The sequence below is a fragment of the Penicillium malachiteum genome, assembly GCF_028827825.1.
Source record: "Penicillium malachiteum strain IBT 17515 chromosome Unknown utg000004l:1.0-4883003.0:1.0-4884900.0, whole genome shotgun sequence".
In the NCBI taxonomy this organism is placed as follows: Eukaryota; Fungi; Ascomycota; class Eurotiomycetes; order Eurotiales; family Aspergillaceae; genus Penicillium; species Penicillium malachiteum.
Window position 1 is genome coordinate 2,434,937 of NW_026643097.1, and position 15,523 is coordinate 2,450,459.

General features: G+C 46.1%; 6 protein-coding genes across 6 annotated transcripts; all 6 read right to left on the reverse strand.

The window, feature by feature from the left end:
• Nucleotides 1-738: 738 nt before the first annotated feature.
• N7483_009021 (dienelactone hydrolase) lies at nucleotides 739-2,258 on the reverse strand (the record flags this gene model as incomplete). The annotated part of the gene is made up of 2 exons (XM_057092448.1): nucleotides 739-1,820; nucleotides 1,889-2,258. 2 exons carry the CDS (start codon nucleotides 2,256-2,258, stop codon nucleotides 739-741), a joined length of 1,452 nt encoding a protein of 483 aa, XP_056943622.1.
• Nucleotides 2,259-2,503: 245 nt separating this feature from the next.
• N7483_009022 (Riboflavin kinase) lies at nucleotides 2,504-2,782 on the reverse strand (the record flags this gene model as incomplete). Its single annotated transcript, XM_057092449.1, has 1 exon — nucleotides 2,504-2,782. One exon carries the CDS (start codon nucleotides 2,780-2,782, stop codon nucleotides 2,504-2,506), a length of 279 nt encoding a protein of 92 aa, XP_056943623.1.
• Nucleotides 2,783-2,839: 57 nt separating this feature from the next.
• Nucleotides 2,840-3,249, reverse strand: N7483_009023 (riboflavin kinase; the record flags this gene model as incomplete). Its single annotated transcript, XM_057092450.1, has 2 exons — nucleotides 2,840-3,082; nucleotides 3,133-3,249. The coding sequence occupies 2 exons, from the start codon at nucleotides 3,247-3,249 to the stop codon at nucleotides 2,840-2,842; spliced, it is 360 nt and encodes a 119-aa protein (XP_056943624.1).
• An 893-nt stretch (nucleotides 3,250-4,142) lies between these two features.
• Nucleotides 4,143-6,292, reverse strand: N7483_009024 (uncharacterized protein; the record flags this gene model as incomplete). The annotated part of the gene is made up of 2 exons (XM_057092451.1): nucleotides 4,143-5,986; nucleotides 6,064-6,292. Coding segments are annotated over 2 exons (2,073 nt in total), but the record flags the coding sequence as incomplete, so codon positions are not given.
• A 2,380-nt stretch (nucleotides 6,293-8,672) lies between these two features.
• N7483_009025 (MFS transporter) lies at nucleotides 8,673-11,226 on the reverse strand (the record flags this gene model as incomplete). Its single annotated transcript, XM_057092452.1, has 10 exons — nucleotides 8,673-8,739; nucleotides 8,928-9,000; nucleotides 9,195-9,328; nucleotides 9,419-9,530; nucleotides 9,587-9,996; nucleotides 10,047-10,133; nucleotides 10,186-10,218; nucleotides 10,269-10,543; nucleotides 10,569-10,773; nucleotides 10,832-11,226. The coding sequence occupies 10 exons, from the start codon at nucleotides 11,224-11,226 to the stop codon at nucleotides 8,673-8,675; spliced, it is 1,791 nt and encodes a 596-aa protein (XP_056943626.1).
• A 2,110-nt stretch (nucleotides 11,227-13,336) lies between these two features.
• Nucleotides 13,337-15,149, reverse strand: N7483_009026 (kleisin alpha; the record flags this gene model as incomplete). Its single annotated transcript, XM_057092453.1, has 2 exons — nucleotides 13,337-14,827; nucleotides 14,886-15,149. 2 exons carry the CDS (start codon nucleotides 15,147-15,149, stop codon nucleotides 13,337-13,339), a joined length of 1,755 nt encoding a protein of 584 aa, XP_056943627.1.
• Between the last annotated feature and the right edge of the window lie 374 nt (nucleotides 15,150-15,523).

Here is a 15,523-nt window from a genome sequence, read left to right on the forward strand (position 1 = left end):
GTCACACTGAAAAGGTAAATGATACATTTCCTTGGTCTGTGATGGGGATGTCTCTGGATAATAGTTCCTGATTTGATTGTCAATAAAGATTCTATCAAGGTTTTTCACGAGGTACCAAACGCCACTGAGTCTATGATTCGATGTGGAGTCGGATCATGTTGACGATTGAGCTTTTTTGGTAGCATGTTATCATGAATACCTTAGGCAGTAGCACTACTAATGATGTAGATAGACATGTAGTACAAGATATCATCAGCTCAGTACTATTCAGTGGTTTACATTTGTGCTAATTCCCTCATTTCATCCCAATCGTTCCAAGGTCCTCGAATATATCGAGTACCCGAGGAGCAAATACTGATCCCAGGTTGCAACTTTTTATAGCAACTTGAGTATTTTCAATAGTGGCAATTTCGTTTAGTCATGAGAACATCGACCTTGGGAGTCACCTCAGCATAATGAAAAAAAAGAAAGTAGATTTTACTCAATAGATCTCACTTGGCTTCCAAGGTTGGTGGTTGGTGATAAAAAAAAAAAAAATGATCCGGTCACGCGGAATCGAACCGCGGACTTTCTGATAAACTATAAGACATTACAGTCAGATGCGATAGCCAACTACACCATGACCGGATTTGTGATTGACTAACAGACTTTTACTAATCATATACTAATACTAAACTGGAATTCAAAATAAAAGCAAAATTCCATTCGCATACACTCATTCTCGCGCCTGCCAACTTCTTAATCGGTGATGGTTGGTACACGGGGTATAAGGGCAGAATCTAAAATCCCCGCTTGGACAAGTACATCCGCCTGATCCCAATAGATCTTCTGATGCACAATTCGATCCGCGCTGAAACGAGCCACGATTACAATATTCACCTCGATCTCGCGATTCGTTGAAGAGATACCAGGTAATAACCACGGGATCTCTGCTGTATGACGGAATGAGAATCGTACCTCATCGACGATCCGATCAGAGCCGACTGTTCGTGAGAGGAGGTGGATATGTTGACTTGCAAGTCCGCAGGAATGAATGTATCTTTTAAGAAAGATCTCAGACTCTGTGGATCGGAGCCTATGCATATCATTTAGTAAGGAATCAGAATAGACTGCAATGGATGTCGGTGTTAACAACTTACCGCCTGCTTTTGTGGGAGCACATTCAATCGATATTCCATACTCATCCTGCAAGTCCCGTCTCCCACTCATGATCTCCATAGCAGACCATGAAGTCTCAGATCTTTGTGGCTCTTTCCCATGATCCAATTCCGCCAGTATACATTGCCAATATTCCTCCCACACAGTTTCTATCGCTGTAACAGGCCAATTACTACTTGCCCCGAACGCACGTCGTAAACAGCCCAGTGTGCGACTCCACGCTAATCCAGAACTTGGATTCCTCTCGGGTGTATACCTCCCTTTCTGATCTTCAATTCCACTTCCATACTTGCCCTCGCATGAAGAATCACCGTCATTTGAACTTGCGCGGGAATGAGGGTACTTGAAAACATAGCACCGATGTCGCTTTTTATACGTGACATCTCCTTCGGAAGGACTAAGTGTAATCCATGGCCAGAATGTACAACCATTCTCAGGCTCAGGGATATGGATCTGAATCGGGAGTAATGTTGCAGCGGGACCAGGCTGAAAAATAGTCTCTGTGTCTGAACAAGCAGGGACACATGTTTCTGTGTTGCTGTATCTCTTGGATGTAGTCTTTGGATACTTTGAAATGGGATAGTAGGCTATCAGGGCAGAGAGTCGTGGAAATGGATTGGTGTTGCTGGTTATGAGATGGTGTGATGATAACAGGTAGTAAGCTGGTCGGTTATATGCTGTCACTAGTTAACTCGTACTTCCTATAGACTTCCATTCCTGATTTACTTACCCACAATGGCATACCTCTCCCCCTCTTCAAGTTCATCCTCCTTCTCATGCACTGCATTCTCCAATGCCCGCCGGTCTCGCTCAAAGTCATCGCTGCATGTAAACGGGAGATATTGTACCTGAAATGCCTCTGCGCGGAACCGTCGCAGAATCTCTGGGTCGAATTCTGGAGTATCGGAAATCAGAATGAGATGTCGTGGCACAGGCTCTTGCGCGGCAACGTCGTGACGAATGCGCTTAACTGAGCTTGCACTGGTGGTTCTGTGTAGATCGTGCGAGTTTCTGGTATTTGGATCATTTGGTTTGGATTCCGCGGACGTGCTGCTAGAGCTTAGAGCTCGTCGCGTAAGGCGATGGAAGATATTTACCATTGTTGGGTATGGTGTATGGTATACTGTGATAGTCAATTCTAAGCAGGTTGAGTACCTGAAAGAATTACAGGAAACTACAGAATTTCTAGATCTAATTAGAGAGGGATGAATGTGACTGCCTTGCCAATATTGAGTGACGTCGACGAGTGCGATAAGATATCACCATCCGCATTAAGCTACACATGCCAGAGCTAAAACATAGAAGGAATTCTTATTTCATCTATCCAATCTCTAATTTCTGTAAATTAAAAACTCGACAACCAAATCCGATCCTCACTATTTGTGCCCTGCGACTTCCCATCATCAACGAGATACCGCTTATAAGCATCTCGAAGAAGAGACTGTCGCGCGACTTCACAATCAACTCGAATATCCTCAATCAAGGCCTCAACAGAGACATAGTCGTATTCCGGTCGGATATATCCGAGAATCAGTAGATTGAGGCGCGTATCATAGAAATCGGGCAATCGGTTGAACTTGGGTTGTGCGACAGCTGTTGGGGAGGGTTGTGTAAGAGGGGGCATGATGTGGATTTCCTATTCATATTCATTAGCACAATCTATAATCAATGATATTCAGAACTAGCAGATAGTGAGACATGCCACTGATCGCACGGTATTCTTATAGTAAGGGTTATACCCAATACTCAAAACCGCAGGTTGGAGAGTCGCTTCATTGGAGCTTTCGGTTTCACCGGTTAACCCGTTCTCCTGCGCGAACTTTTTAGGATCCAGCGCGACGACGCCGTAGTAGACGCCTGATTTTAGGTCGGGGTGTTTTTCAGACAGATCGTCCGCGGGGATATTAGCGGTAGGGATTCCTAGCTATAAATCACTCAGTGGGTATTCTTAATGTTATGTCCGGGGTAGCTTACGTCTTTGCTTCCTCGTCCAAATCCCTTGATCACGGGGCCGGACAGTCGAATTGGATAAGGGGCCTCGGGGCCGGCATCAGGACCGGCGACGGGATCGCGGGGTGTATCGGGGCGCATTGTATATATTTATTGCGCAAATCTCAAGAGTTTGGGTCTGGAAGGAAGTGGTCAAGTTCTGTTGCAATCGATTGTGCGATGCGGTGCGCGGGGCTTTCGGTGGAACTCCGGAGACAGCGGAGTGAATGACCTCGGCTTGTGAATGGAGATCTTCGGATCCTTGAAGTGGGTATAATTGATTGCGAGGTATCTCGAGGTTCGAAATGCTGGTAAGATGAAGTGGGATGCGACAATGGCGTTGGAGGGGAAGAGCCGGACTCATAGTGGGGCTATAGATAAGCACAAGTGGTTTAGTGCATATCATCCTTCCATATAGACAGGGTATAGAATGAATAAACGGATCGCAGGATTATACATGTGGCGCTGCCGTTATTCAGGTACATAGATCTAATACAAGGGTGTATAATGGCTAATTTTGACTCCGAAGATATAGCAGAATGCATTCCTAGGCACATAATACACGAATGCAGACATCACGAAATGACATTAATCTCGTAAAAGCACAATCCCAGCCCAAAGATATCATTTTTTAACCTTTTTGAGCGCCAAATAGCATAAAGATAAAACCCAAATCAGAGCTGAGCTACACTCAGCTCCAAGAACACCGGTTGTATGTACGGGTGAGAACAAAGAATCGGGGGGAATCATACAGTCCCAGAAGGAAACCAAAGGCAGAGTATGTACTGGAAAGACCAGATCACAGAAAAAAAAGACTAGGAGGGCCTAGTCAGGGTATGAAGGGAATAACAAGAAAGTGCAAGCAGTACAAGAAAGCCAGAAAAAGATCAATACGAATAATCCAAAAGATGCCAGAATATAATCAAATACATGGCAAGAACTGTTCACGTGGTTAGTATAGGGTTGACTTCGGATAGAGTTGGAGTGATACTCACATTCATCACGATAAGCATCGGAATGTCAAAGACATCTCGCTTAACTGTCCAGCAGTACGCGCATTCGACTTTACCGTCCTTGAATCCTAGCTGGTTCATTCCGGCCTCGCCGGCGATACCACCTTTGCGAAGGTGGTTATTCCATTTCCCATTATCATCCTGAGCCACCTCCATATCCTCCTTGGTTTTATACTTGAGCAGTTTGCATCGAGTCATGACACTACCACGAGAGTCACCAAATGCTAAACGCGCAAAGTCTTCATAAAATTCGACAACACTGTCATCGTCAAGTAGTTCGGCCAAGAATACTGGTTGTGGACGACCAGCAGTGTGCTCTAATGTTGAGCCGCGAGGGGTGAAGCTACCACGCGATGTAGTACCGGACCCTGGCATAGATGCACCGCCCGTGTTGACATTGAGGTTAGGCTCCTTGCCCAACAAGACATCCTTCTTCCATCCTGTCAGGATGCTGAACTCCTTGCCTACAGCGGCAATCTCTCCGGTACGTCGACAGACAATCGTTGGGGTGCCACAGGCGTTGATAAAGTCCTCGTATTCCCATAGTGTGCGTTGGAAACATTTCTCCATAAAAATCAAATCATCCCGGTTAAGGGTTTTCGTGGTCGCGATAAAAGACGGTCGAATAGATGCAAGTGCCTTGGCAATCCGCACAGTCTTCTGCGGTGAGAAGCGTCGCTGAATAAAAGCTGTGAGATTGTGAAACCCGCTTGTATAACCGTATGGTTCCTTGACACTTTCGTATATGGCTGATGGGTTGCGATGACGTCGTTTGGGCCCAACATGTAATTGTTGATGCTTCAAACTAGGCGTGGTGATCATCGGTCGCTGGCCATTGGGTGCCAGGTTGCTAGACTTGGCGCCCGCAGGATTGAACGTGCCATCCTCAAAGGCAGAGGGATTCACATGGGGACTGCTAGCAGATCCCGGGCTGGCGAAGGCGGCAGGGCCACTCTCAATCGCAAAGGCATGTGGCCCATCTGCTTTCATGTGCCCCGGCAGCATGCCATTCTGGCCATACACACCGCTGACGTTCACATGCGGCTGACCCGAGGCCTGTCCAGCGGACCAGTCATTCAGCAGTGGATCACCGAACAGGAATGGCTGATTCCCCGGACTTTCGCCAAATCCAGGAGCCGGCGTGGAGAACTGGGCAGACCCACTGCGGCCGATCGACCCTCGCTGGGTTGCCGAATCGGTAGGGGAGTCTCCAGCTCCCGTGGCCATATGTCCGAGCATACCAAATTCGAGCGCACCATATCGATTTTCGAAATTCATACTCGAGAGATCAAAGTTAAATAATGCGGGGTCGCTAGGGTCGAAAAAGGGTCCCGCGAATGGGTTTGGGGGTTGTGATGTATCGCCGGAGAGAGCGGTACTAGGCGTGGGTTGCTGATTCACAGTAGACGATAAGCTGGGATTGCGACCATTTTGACTGGTCTTCAGGTTGAAGGTGGGAGACACAGGTGATTGGGTCGTAAAAGGGCTTTGACTCATGGTTGTTTCTTGGTACATATTGTAGGATCCCGCCTGGGGCTGGGCTTGTGGCTGGGGCGTGGGGTAGAAATTTGTGGTCGCCTGCTGCGGTTGTTGCTGTTGTTGCTGCTGCTGTTGCTGTTGTGATGTACTCGTGTTGGGCCCATTTCTTGACATAGGCAAATTATTGTGCATGCCGTTGTTGTTATTGTAGAAATTTCCTCCACTCACTCCGGGCATCAGTGCTCCGTCCGGGGCGTCGTGGAGATACTTGGCCTTTTTACGAACACCGTCATGACAAGCATCCTGTAGGCCACGTTTGATGCAGCGTTGGCATGGTCGCTCGTCACCTAGTCAGGAAAAACAAAAAATTAAGATGTTAGCCAAGTTTTGATTACTCAGAGCAGGGTCCAGTCATAATGCATACCGCATGTTAAATGAGCTCGTTGACATGCAAAGCAGGCTCGGCGGGCTTTCTTCCGCCGCGGTCGCGAAGGATCTTTAGCGTTAGTCGACTTGCGACCGTTCTCTGCCTTTCCACTATGGCCATTGATCTTTTCCTTGCCAGAATCCATTGGTTCTGAATATTCGGTGACATCGGCGGAGTCACGATCGTCGTCCATAACCGGGGTGCCGTTCTTGGCTTCCATGTTCATTTCGTCATGTATTCCGACCCGGAGGGATCAGAATCTCGAATGCGCGTTCTCACAAATGAGATCTATCTACGGTGTAATATCCGAGAAATATTTCTTTCCACCGTAGTTTGTTTCAATCTTCAAAAGAACAAAAATATCCCAATAATTGTGGCGATGGGACCATCCGCGCACTTAGATCGCTCGGCAAAAGAGGGATCCACGTGTTTGCGCAATTCTGCTAGATTGACCGAGAAGGGGGCCAAAGAAGAAGAAAATAAAAAAAGAGACGAGAAAATAAAATGAAAAAAGAAGAAGCAATTATCAGTCGCGAAGGGACCGCAATTGAGAAAAGAAATCCCGCTTCCTCCTTATAGCCCAAGATATCACTGAGAAGCCGTGGAGATTCGACTCCTATGCGCGTTCGCGATCAATTCTGGCGGGGAACGGAAGGCAGGTGTCGGCCTGAGTCACGGGTGTAACGAGGCACAATCGACTCGGAGTAAGACGTAATGAAGATCGGACGCATTGAATGGTTTCGTAGGAGTTGGGGAAGCAAGGTCAAATGTGCCCACGCGACAAAGGGAAAATGCCGCAACGGTACTCGGGCGCAGCTGAATTCGGGGAGTGGAGAGTAGCGGCAAAGTCGTTCGGCTGCGGGGAAGCGGATGTAAAATGCCCGCACGAGGGGAGAAAGAGTTTTAAGATCGGAAAATGCGTTTATATCAAACCACAAGAAAAGGATTCAAAGTGGGAAAAAAAGGCAGCTTTTTTTTTCTGCGCGGGGAAAGAAGATGAAGAAGAAGGTGGATCGTCTTTGAGATTTGGTAAGTTCGGAATGTTCCCGTGACTTTTGAGGTCTAAGCAACAGACAAGACTTCAACCGGACTGATTCAAGAACTGATGTACTAGGATTTGTTTAAATGTTTAAATGTGTAGTATATAATGTGAAATATATGCAGTTTATTCTATCTATGGATTTTAAAAGTAAAACACATTCACATAAAAACAAGAGATAGAAGTAAGAGTATTCTCTATACTGTGTAGAGCAAGATATAGTTCGTTTCGATTTCGTAATTTTACCTTTTGTTACATAATACAAGACCGCGATTAAAACCAATGAAAACACAGCGATTTCTCACTTCTAATAAAGTGCATTATCTACTCCGTATATACGGGAAGATTCAACCCCATACTGGTTCTAATATACGAGATTTGAGCGATTTTTTTATCCCTTCCAAGTTTCCCAATCTTGATTCTTTATCCCATTACTATGCAATATCTTCAATAATTAAACATTCCTCCGGTCACTTGCCTCAGTATTAATCCCTTACCCGGATCTATTCTTTATAATAATATGGCGGCAGAGCGAACTTCCATCCCCGCGGTGGGTAACTGTGCACGTGAAACTTGAAGGCGAAACCGCCTCTATACATTCCAGATACCATACAGAATATGACCTGCATCTATATCCGTATCTGCAAGTCCTAGAACCAATTTCCTTCCTTTTTCAACTCGAAAAATTCATTTTAAATACTTTCATTCCCAAAACATTCATCTTACTTAAATACCGCTCCCCGCTCTGAACCTGGTTTTGATTCTACTGTTCCGGAATTCCCCTCTTCGATCCCGTTTTATCCCGAGGTTCTATGTAAACCATGCCTCGGTTAGCGAGTGAAATTTCTAATTCCTAGGTTCTATCACGGATATTATCAGGTGTTAGTTGTTGTCTGTTATTGTCTGAAGAGTTGCAGATGTAGCAGTGTCGAGTATTAGACCACATGATGCCAGTAAGAGCTACCTAGCTGCTTTGTATCTGGACTAGTCCAGCCGGGAAGAAGATGTCGGAGAATTACATTCTAGTCCATGTCCACCCCACGACAGGTGGGCCTTGAGCTTCTTGGCTTGAATCTAATCAGACGTATGAATACTAGAGGTACGTAGTGGGATACGGGACTTGAGATGGGGCCGAAGTCTATTATGGTCTTGGTTCCTGAACCTGGAATAGATTGGGCAGGAATTTGAACTTGAAAAACTTCAATGTTTCCTCTCAGGGCTTCATCTGAAATTCATTCACTGTATGCATTCTAATTCCAGGTGGGACAACAGATAAACCTTGAACTGTTGGGCGTTGCTCGGAAGCTCGGCCGAGTATCACTTTCTAATACTATACCTAGGTATAGCTTCAGCATCATAATAGCACCGTGACGTTGGGAGCGTTGAGATGCACTGTTACCATTGAGATATTATGCAGGTATCCAATGTCTTGAATCTAGCAGTCAGGCACAGAACAAGGTTTCAAGGTTAACATTTTGAATTGTAATTATGTATGGCATATCTACCAGAACCTTCTATAAGCACAAGCAAACAATTTTTTTTCTTCAGCGCTCACACATTTTAATCACTATATCTGATGGGTAGCAAAGCGACTCTTACTTCGAATTCGACTTCCATAACGAAAGAATAGGTATCTGTTCCATCATCAGCAACGTTCAACAAATGCCATGCGATGTATGTGTGACGTTGGTCGACGCCCGTGGCTAGATGCACAGCGGGGTGATGGAACCAGCAATCAAACTTTCTCAAGTTTGGCAATGCAAGAAAAATAAAAATGCATAGGTCATAGCACAGAGTCAGGGGTGTCAAATCAGAAACTTACGGGAATGGCAGCATAGCAAGAGTGAGGAAGGCCAGCAGGGAGGTAGCCCAGTGGTACCCAAGGTTGTTATACACTGTACGGCCGTTAGAAACACCGGTCTTCGCTGGGATTTTATTTGCTCAACGAAGTACATGATTCGACAGTAGCCTGGCCTTTAATGAAAAGCATTGCAAGAACGGCGTGGTCGATACACAAGGGGGCGTCTCTCCTGCATTGCTGCATGCAGAACGCAGACCCATAGACTTGAAAAGAATTGAACAAACTTACTTTGGATACCGAACAGAGGGAATATTCCACCAAAGCTTGAACGCATAAAGCTATTCGCGGCTAAGGCACTGGCAGCAAATGTAGGATAAGCATCAACCAAGAAAGTAAAGATGCCGGCATAGACCAGGATAACCCTAGTATAATAGGTTAGCGGCAGATAAAATCAATGATCCCTGAATTGAAATTCAGAGCTCCGATTTGAGATTTTTGGCATATCCACTTACCCTGCTCCAAATATTCCACTGCCGATGATGGGACCAATCCAGTGCACATCAGAGTAAATGGTCCACGCAAAGATGAACAGTCCGATTGTGACGAGCGGTCCACCCAGAATCGCTACATCACAGCTAGTTAGAAATGGGTCTTTTGAAATACCATAATAGATGTCTTACCTGGAGGAAGACGCCATTCCGGTTGAAAGTCGTCGTCTCCGTTATTGTCTCGCTGAAAATTTCGTTCCAGCCGCGCATAATTGCGACGCCAAAGGGGATCTGAGATAATCGCGAGAACCATACCAACGAAGAGACCCATGAAGCATAAGCCTCGCTGCCAGAGTGTAAAACCGTAGACGTGTTCAAATATCAATTGAAAGGCACCGAAAAACAGGTACAGGATACCTAGTAGGATCGCAGAGAACACACAGAGGTTGAGACACATAGGCTCCAGTGTCAAGAGAAGAATGGGGCGGTACATGGATCGTAAGACTGTCTGGGCTACAGAACGGTGTAGCTTCTCAATGGGAGCTTTGTATCGGTCATCTCCGGTTTCTGCGCGCAGCTTCTGCGCCTTACGTCTGAGGAGCCTATACAATTGTCAGCTTATAGTCCCCTCAAATATGACGATAACACATACACTGGATGGTATGTCTCCGGTACGAAGAGAACAATCGAAACGAGCAGGACACCGGTCCATATCAGCAGGACATAGAATGTCCATCGCCTAGATAACATTAGTACCAGCAAGTTTCCCCGATGAAGAGATAAAAGCATACCAGTTGGTAAAATCATTGATAAAACCACCGACCCTATTCTTCGTTAGAACCTGGAACAGACACTGATAGTGGAAATAACTTACAGTGGACCGACTTCAGGTCCAATAAACGGACTTGCAGTATAGAGCATCATAGGAAACGCAAGGTCTTGTCGATCAAACATATCACCCACTGTTCCACCAGCCACACTCAAAAAAGCACTTCCTGATAGTCCGTTGAAGAATCGACAGATCAACATTGTTTGAATATTCTGAGCCACCGCGCATGGAATAAGCCAGATAAGGAACAAAGAGAAGGAGACAATGTAGATATTTCTTCGGCCATAGAACTGGGGTCTGTCAGTTATCGTCCCATTTACCTATAACATAGAGACTGCGACTTACTTCGGACAGAGGACTAAGAAACAAAGGACCGATTCCTGCCATGCGTGTGAACAAATTAGGAATCATTCCAGAAGATGAATTAAGGAATAACAAACCGAGACCCCAGATGAAGAATGACAGTCCGAGTGTCGCAACTTCTTGAGAGCAATTGAAATCCTTCATCAACTGACTGTAAGTCGTCGTGTACATTGATGATGTGCACGTTCTGTACAGGTTAGCCGCCTTGGAGTCGAGAAAGCCCTGGATGCAGGTGATATACTTACACGCAAAGCGAACCCATCGAAACAATAATCACTATCATCCATCGTCTGGCCTTACTCATATTTTGGGGGTTCGAAGGATCATTCTCGTCCCATCGCACTGTATACCCTTCTTCGCCTGGAGCTTCTTGTGCCGCTTCTTCGGCATCACCTTCAAACTCATTACCACCAATACTTATTCCATCGTTCAAAGACCAGCTGCGCTCCAGGGAACGTGATCTGGAATGAGAGCGCCTCGATTGTCGCTTTTCCGCTGCCTCGTCACGGTGGTCCTCACTCGTTGTTTGGGAAGTATTCTGAGCGAATGATGAATCCTGCTGAACATCGGACCTAGATCTGGATCTGGGAGGACGAAACTCCTGAGACTTCTCATTAACCGCATCCAGTTCCCCGTTCATCGTGCTTCGTTTTGCCTCAGCGAGATCGGATTGGAAAATTAGGAGTATCTCCGCACGGGAAGTTGGGGTAAGTGTCGGGACGGATGGAGTCTTGGGCAACTACGAGGGTAGTATGTCAACATTCGATGTGATGAAAGAGAGAGAAAAAAAAAGCCGGTAGGAGGCCTAATAAATAGGTTGAATGCCAGCCTTGTTCCTTATTGAACTTGACTCACTTGAATAGACTAGAGACTCTTGAAGCTAGACGGGGCTGATTAATTGTGTGATCATCAGGGCCGCGCGGGCCGCATCAAATGTCGGGTTCTTTGTAATTTGTTTTCAAATGTTGGTTTTAGTGCGGGTGATATCATTGAATCCACATGTCCAAGGTTTGGCTCAGCATTTGAACATTTGAACATTTGAAGTTACTCGAGGTAAACTCAGGGTCTAACAAGGTTGCATTGACAGGGGATCAGGAGTTTGTCCTACTTTACTCATCTATACATGGTAATAGTTTACTTCAAAAAATTTATATCAATTGATTCTACATAAAAAAAAGCAAATGAACTTGCAGCTGTCATTTATTCTCCGGTGCCGCTCCGATTGGTTCGATTGGTTCAACTTTTGACAGCTGGATATAAAGTATAGATGGATATAATAGAGTACATAGCAGTTTAGAATTAATTGAATGGAATTGAAAAGCACATCAGATAAATAGTACTATCACTATAGTTTATTTTATTAATTTGAAGTGATCATGTTAAATGTAGAAGAACTTGAACTCCTACTCCTATAAACCTATGAGGTATGAATTCCGATCTTAAGTTCTATACTAATCAACTCAACCCATTTTGAAGTGCCCTGGAAGAGTAATTAAAAGTCATAATAGTTAAGCAGGTCCTATCTCTCTAGGGCTGACCATACCCTTGGTTCTTTTAAATATTTATATTTTATTTATACTATTACACCTAGTTAATCTGAGTCCTACCTAATTATCTTATGTAAAGCTAAATTAAGATATTAGCTAAAATTAGAGATAGCTAAAGTAAGAGATATCAAAAGTGGGAGGGATCGATATTATGTATACTACCTAGAAGTTCTAGGTCGCTGCTTTCCAGCTGTGCAAGCCATCAAGTTTGACCACCACTGCATTAACGAATTACGCAATGGGATAACTCTTCCTTTGAAAATTCCAGTTGGCATTCAAGGCAACAGACACACTCCAGCTCTACACCATCGAGCTATTCACGGAGCTGGATAGTTGAAAAATCCCAAATTCGCGACCAGGTGGACTTCCGAGTCTCCGGGGCGGCAGTGAAGGATATGCCAATATCCTTCATATGTCGGGCATGGCCAAGGCATTTGAATAGAATTATCTAAAATGGGAGCATTCAAAAACCAGTGTCCATAAGGTCGCTCACGGGGGCGAGACCTTAGTTGAAGATATCCAAATGTTTCTTGGCACCGAGATCTCTGGGCCTAGTTAGACCATATCAATGTCACCAGCATCATTTCTATTTGGAGCGTTTGTATGGACCAGTCCATCTTGTTCGTCTCCATATACTAGTAGCTAGTATCTATAACTTCAAGAATCAATTCCAAGGTTACCACCTATAGACAGCTCGCCCTGGAGTTCTCGTAAGAGAGCTACTAGTACTCATATTAGCTCTGAGCTTCGAAGGTTCAAAGTTGGGACTAAATCATACTGCCCATGTGATCCCTCTGCAACGTTAAATCTCTTACCTGACATGTGCCATCGGTGTACTACAAGACTAAAAATAATAATTAAACTTAAAACTTGAAACTTGAAACTTGAAACATGAAACATGAAACTTGAACTTCCAGTGGACAGGGTATGTTCAATTCACTATGTTGCTAGCAATAAGGTAACCCAATCAGACAACGCTTCCATAACAAGTTGTTCACAGCGAAAAGAAAATCCATCAAAACAGTTATCGCCGAGCCCCTTTTCTCCATTCCAAGCCATAAACTCCAGATACGCATCAAATGATGTTCACAATTATTCGGATCTTCCAGAAACCCATACACCGTCCCAAACTCAGCTGTACATGAACGTAAAATTCGCCAGGATATCCCCAAACTTTTATTCAGTAGGGAAGAACATCGCCATTTACAGAACCTGGCTCAACTGGCTAGCCGCACCAGCTGCATTCTCCTCAGCCCATGAGCCCCAGAGAGCCTCCTTGCCATGGACCTTGAGAGGAGCACCAATTGACTTGGAGTTCTGGTCAACCTTGACAGCATCCTTAGTGGCCAGAACCAGAATCTCAAAAAACATCTTGGTGGCATCCGCCTTGCTAGCACGCTTCTCGGGAAGCAGATCTTGGAAGAGAACACTCTTCTTCTGAGCGGAAGATGAGTCGCCCAGCTCCTCACGCAGGATGTGAACAGCGTGCTTGGTACCAATAGACACGGGCTCGTTGTCCACAGGGCGGATGGTGTCATCCAAGTCCTCCAGTGGCGCACCCATGTCGCCGTCATCGCTGATCGGCATGTCCATGTTAACATCGTCACCGGGGAAATCAATATCGGATCGCTGGTGCAGGGTGGTGTCAAGACCAATGCCTTCGTCAATGGGCATAATGGCCTCGTCATCTCCGAACTCCAGCTCAGGAACCTCAGCAGCAGCCACATCCATGTCGGAAATACCACTGTCACGTTTTCTTTTCAATTCACCAGCCTTCTTCACCGAATCCAGAGTCAGCAGACTACGCAGCTCGGGAGCCCAGCCACGACCACGCTCCTCGCCAAAGATGCTGGAGACAAAGTCACCATTCTGCTGGCGGGTCACAAGGGTGAGAAGAACAGGATCGCGGGGCAAGAATGTAGCCGGCTTCAGAATGCCATTTCGGTCGTTGCCTTGATCCCGGACCTCTTTAGTAGTAAGCTGCACCTTATCGTCCAATTCCATGGGTGGGTCAATCTTAACGCGCTTGGCACGCTGGGCTCGCTGGGGAGCAGCGGTCTCGGCAGTTTCAGAGGCCTGGCGGTTGAATTCCTCCTCAAGCTGGTGCATCTGAACTGATCCAGCGTCCGAGAGGGGACTCTCAGTGTCACGGGCAAATCGGTTCTCTTCGGCGCGTGGGGTCTGGCCACCAAAGTCGTCCTCGCCACCGAATTCCATTGGGCCATCCAGAAGGTCGTTCATGTTGTCGTGGTCATCATCGAGATCCATTTCATCCAATGGGGCATTGTCGTCGCCGATATCAAGAACCAGGTCATCGTTGTCAATCAACTTTCCAGAGTCGCTGTGGAGGTCCTCCTCCATGGGGCGAGGCGGAGGAGCATCTCGACCAATTTCCATAGTAGTATCATTGTCAAAAGATTCACCAATATCAAGCTCCACTAACGAGGGATCCTCCAGGCGAAGAGGCTCCTGGGACATAGAACGACGAAAGCTGCTATCACCCAGAGGCTGGCTACCGAAATCCAAGCTACCAGCCTGCTTTCCTGCAGGCTCAAGATTCAGGTTTTGGGGGAAGAGGAGAGATGCATCCAGGTTGGTAAACAAATCAGATTCGGTAAGAACATCGGGTAGAGTGATACCACCCGGTGCTACGGCGGTTGTAGTCAGGTCATTATTATTTGTGAGACGAAAAGCCTGTATCAGGATTGTCAGTGATCATCTTTGAAAATGTAAAAATCAAGGGAGAGCATACCATCTTAATCTTCATCAAAGCTTCATTACAGTCATCCAAAAGGTAACGCGCTTTACGGCTGTAGATACGGACAACACCAAGCAGCAGCTGACCACTCAATCGGAGGGCCATCGGAGCTTGGCCTTGATCAACAATGGCATTGACACTGGTATCGATATCGGCTTGGAGAATGTGCGATTTGGTTAATTTGCGCTCGATGTTGGCGGACAGCCACACACGGGCCAGAGGTCCTGTCTTGGACAGGAGAGTCTCTGAATAAAACATGGCGAAGGTTGATCACTAGATAATACAAGGCGAGGACGAGTGGAGATCTCAAGATTGGTGATAGAGATGGAAACCCGCCCGGCGCGGGGTGAGGCGTTTCAGAAGGTGACGCGCGCGCAGAAGCCGGGGAAAACAAATGAATCGGATCACTGGGGTTGTATCTCTAATTGCGTTCCCGCAATAAGAATATGGGGGGGGTACTGTGCAAAGTGCGACGGCGAGGTGGGAAGAAGGAAAGAAACGGCGCGTTTAAAGTCACGTCGTTTACAGGAGGTGCGAGTCTAGTTGGCTGAGAAACCAAGAGGAACGAGGGATGCGCGTGGGAATTCGGGCAAGAGCGAGTTATGTGTATGTAATCAGGCAGGAATCGAGGG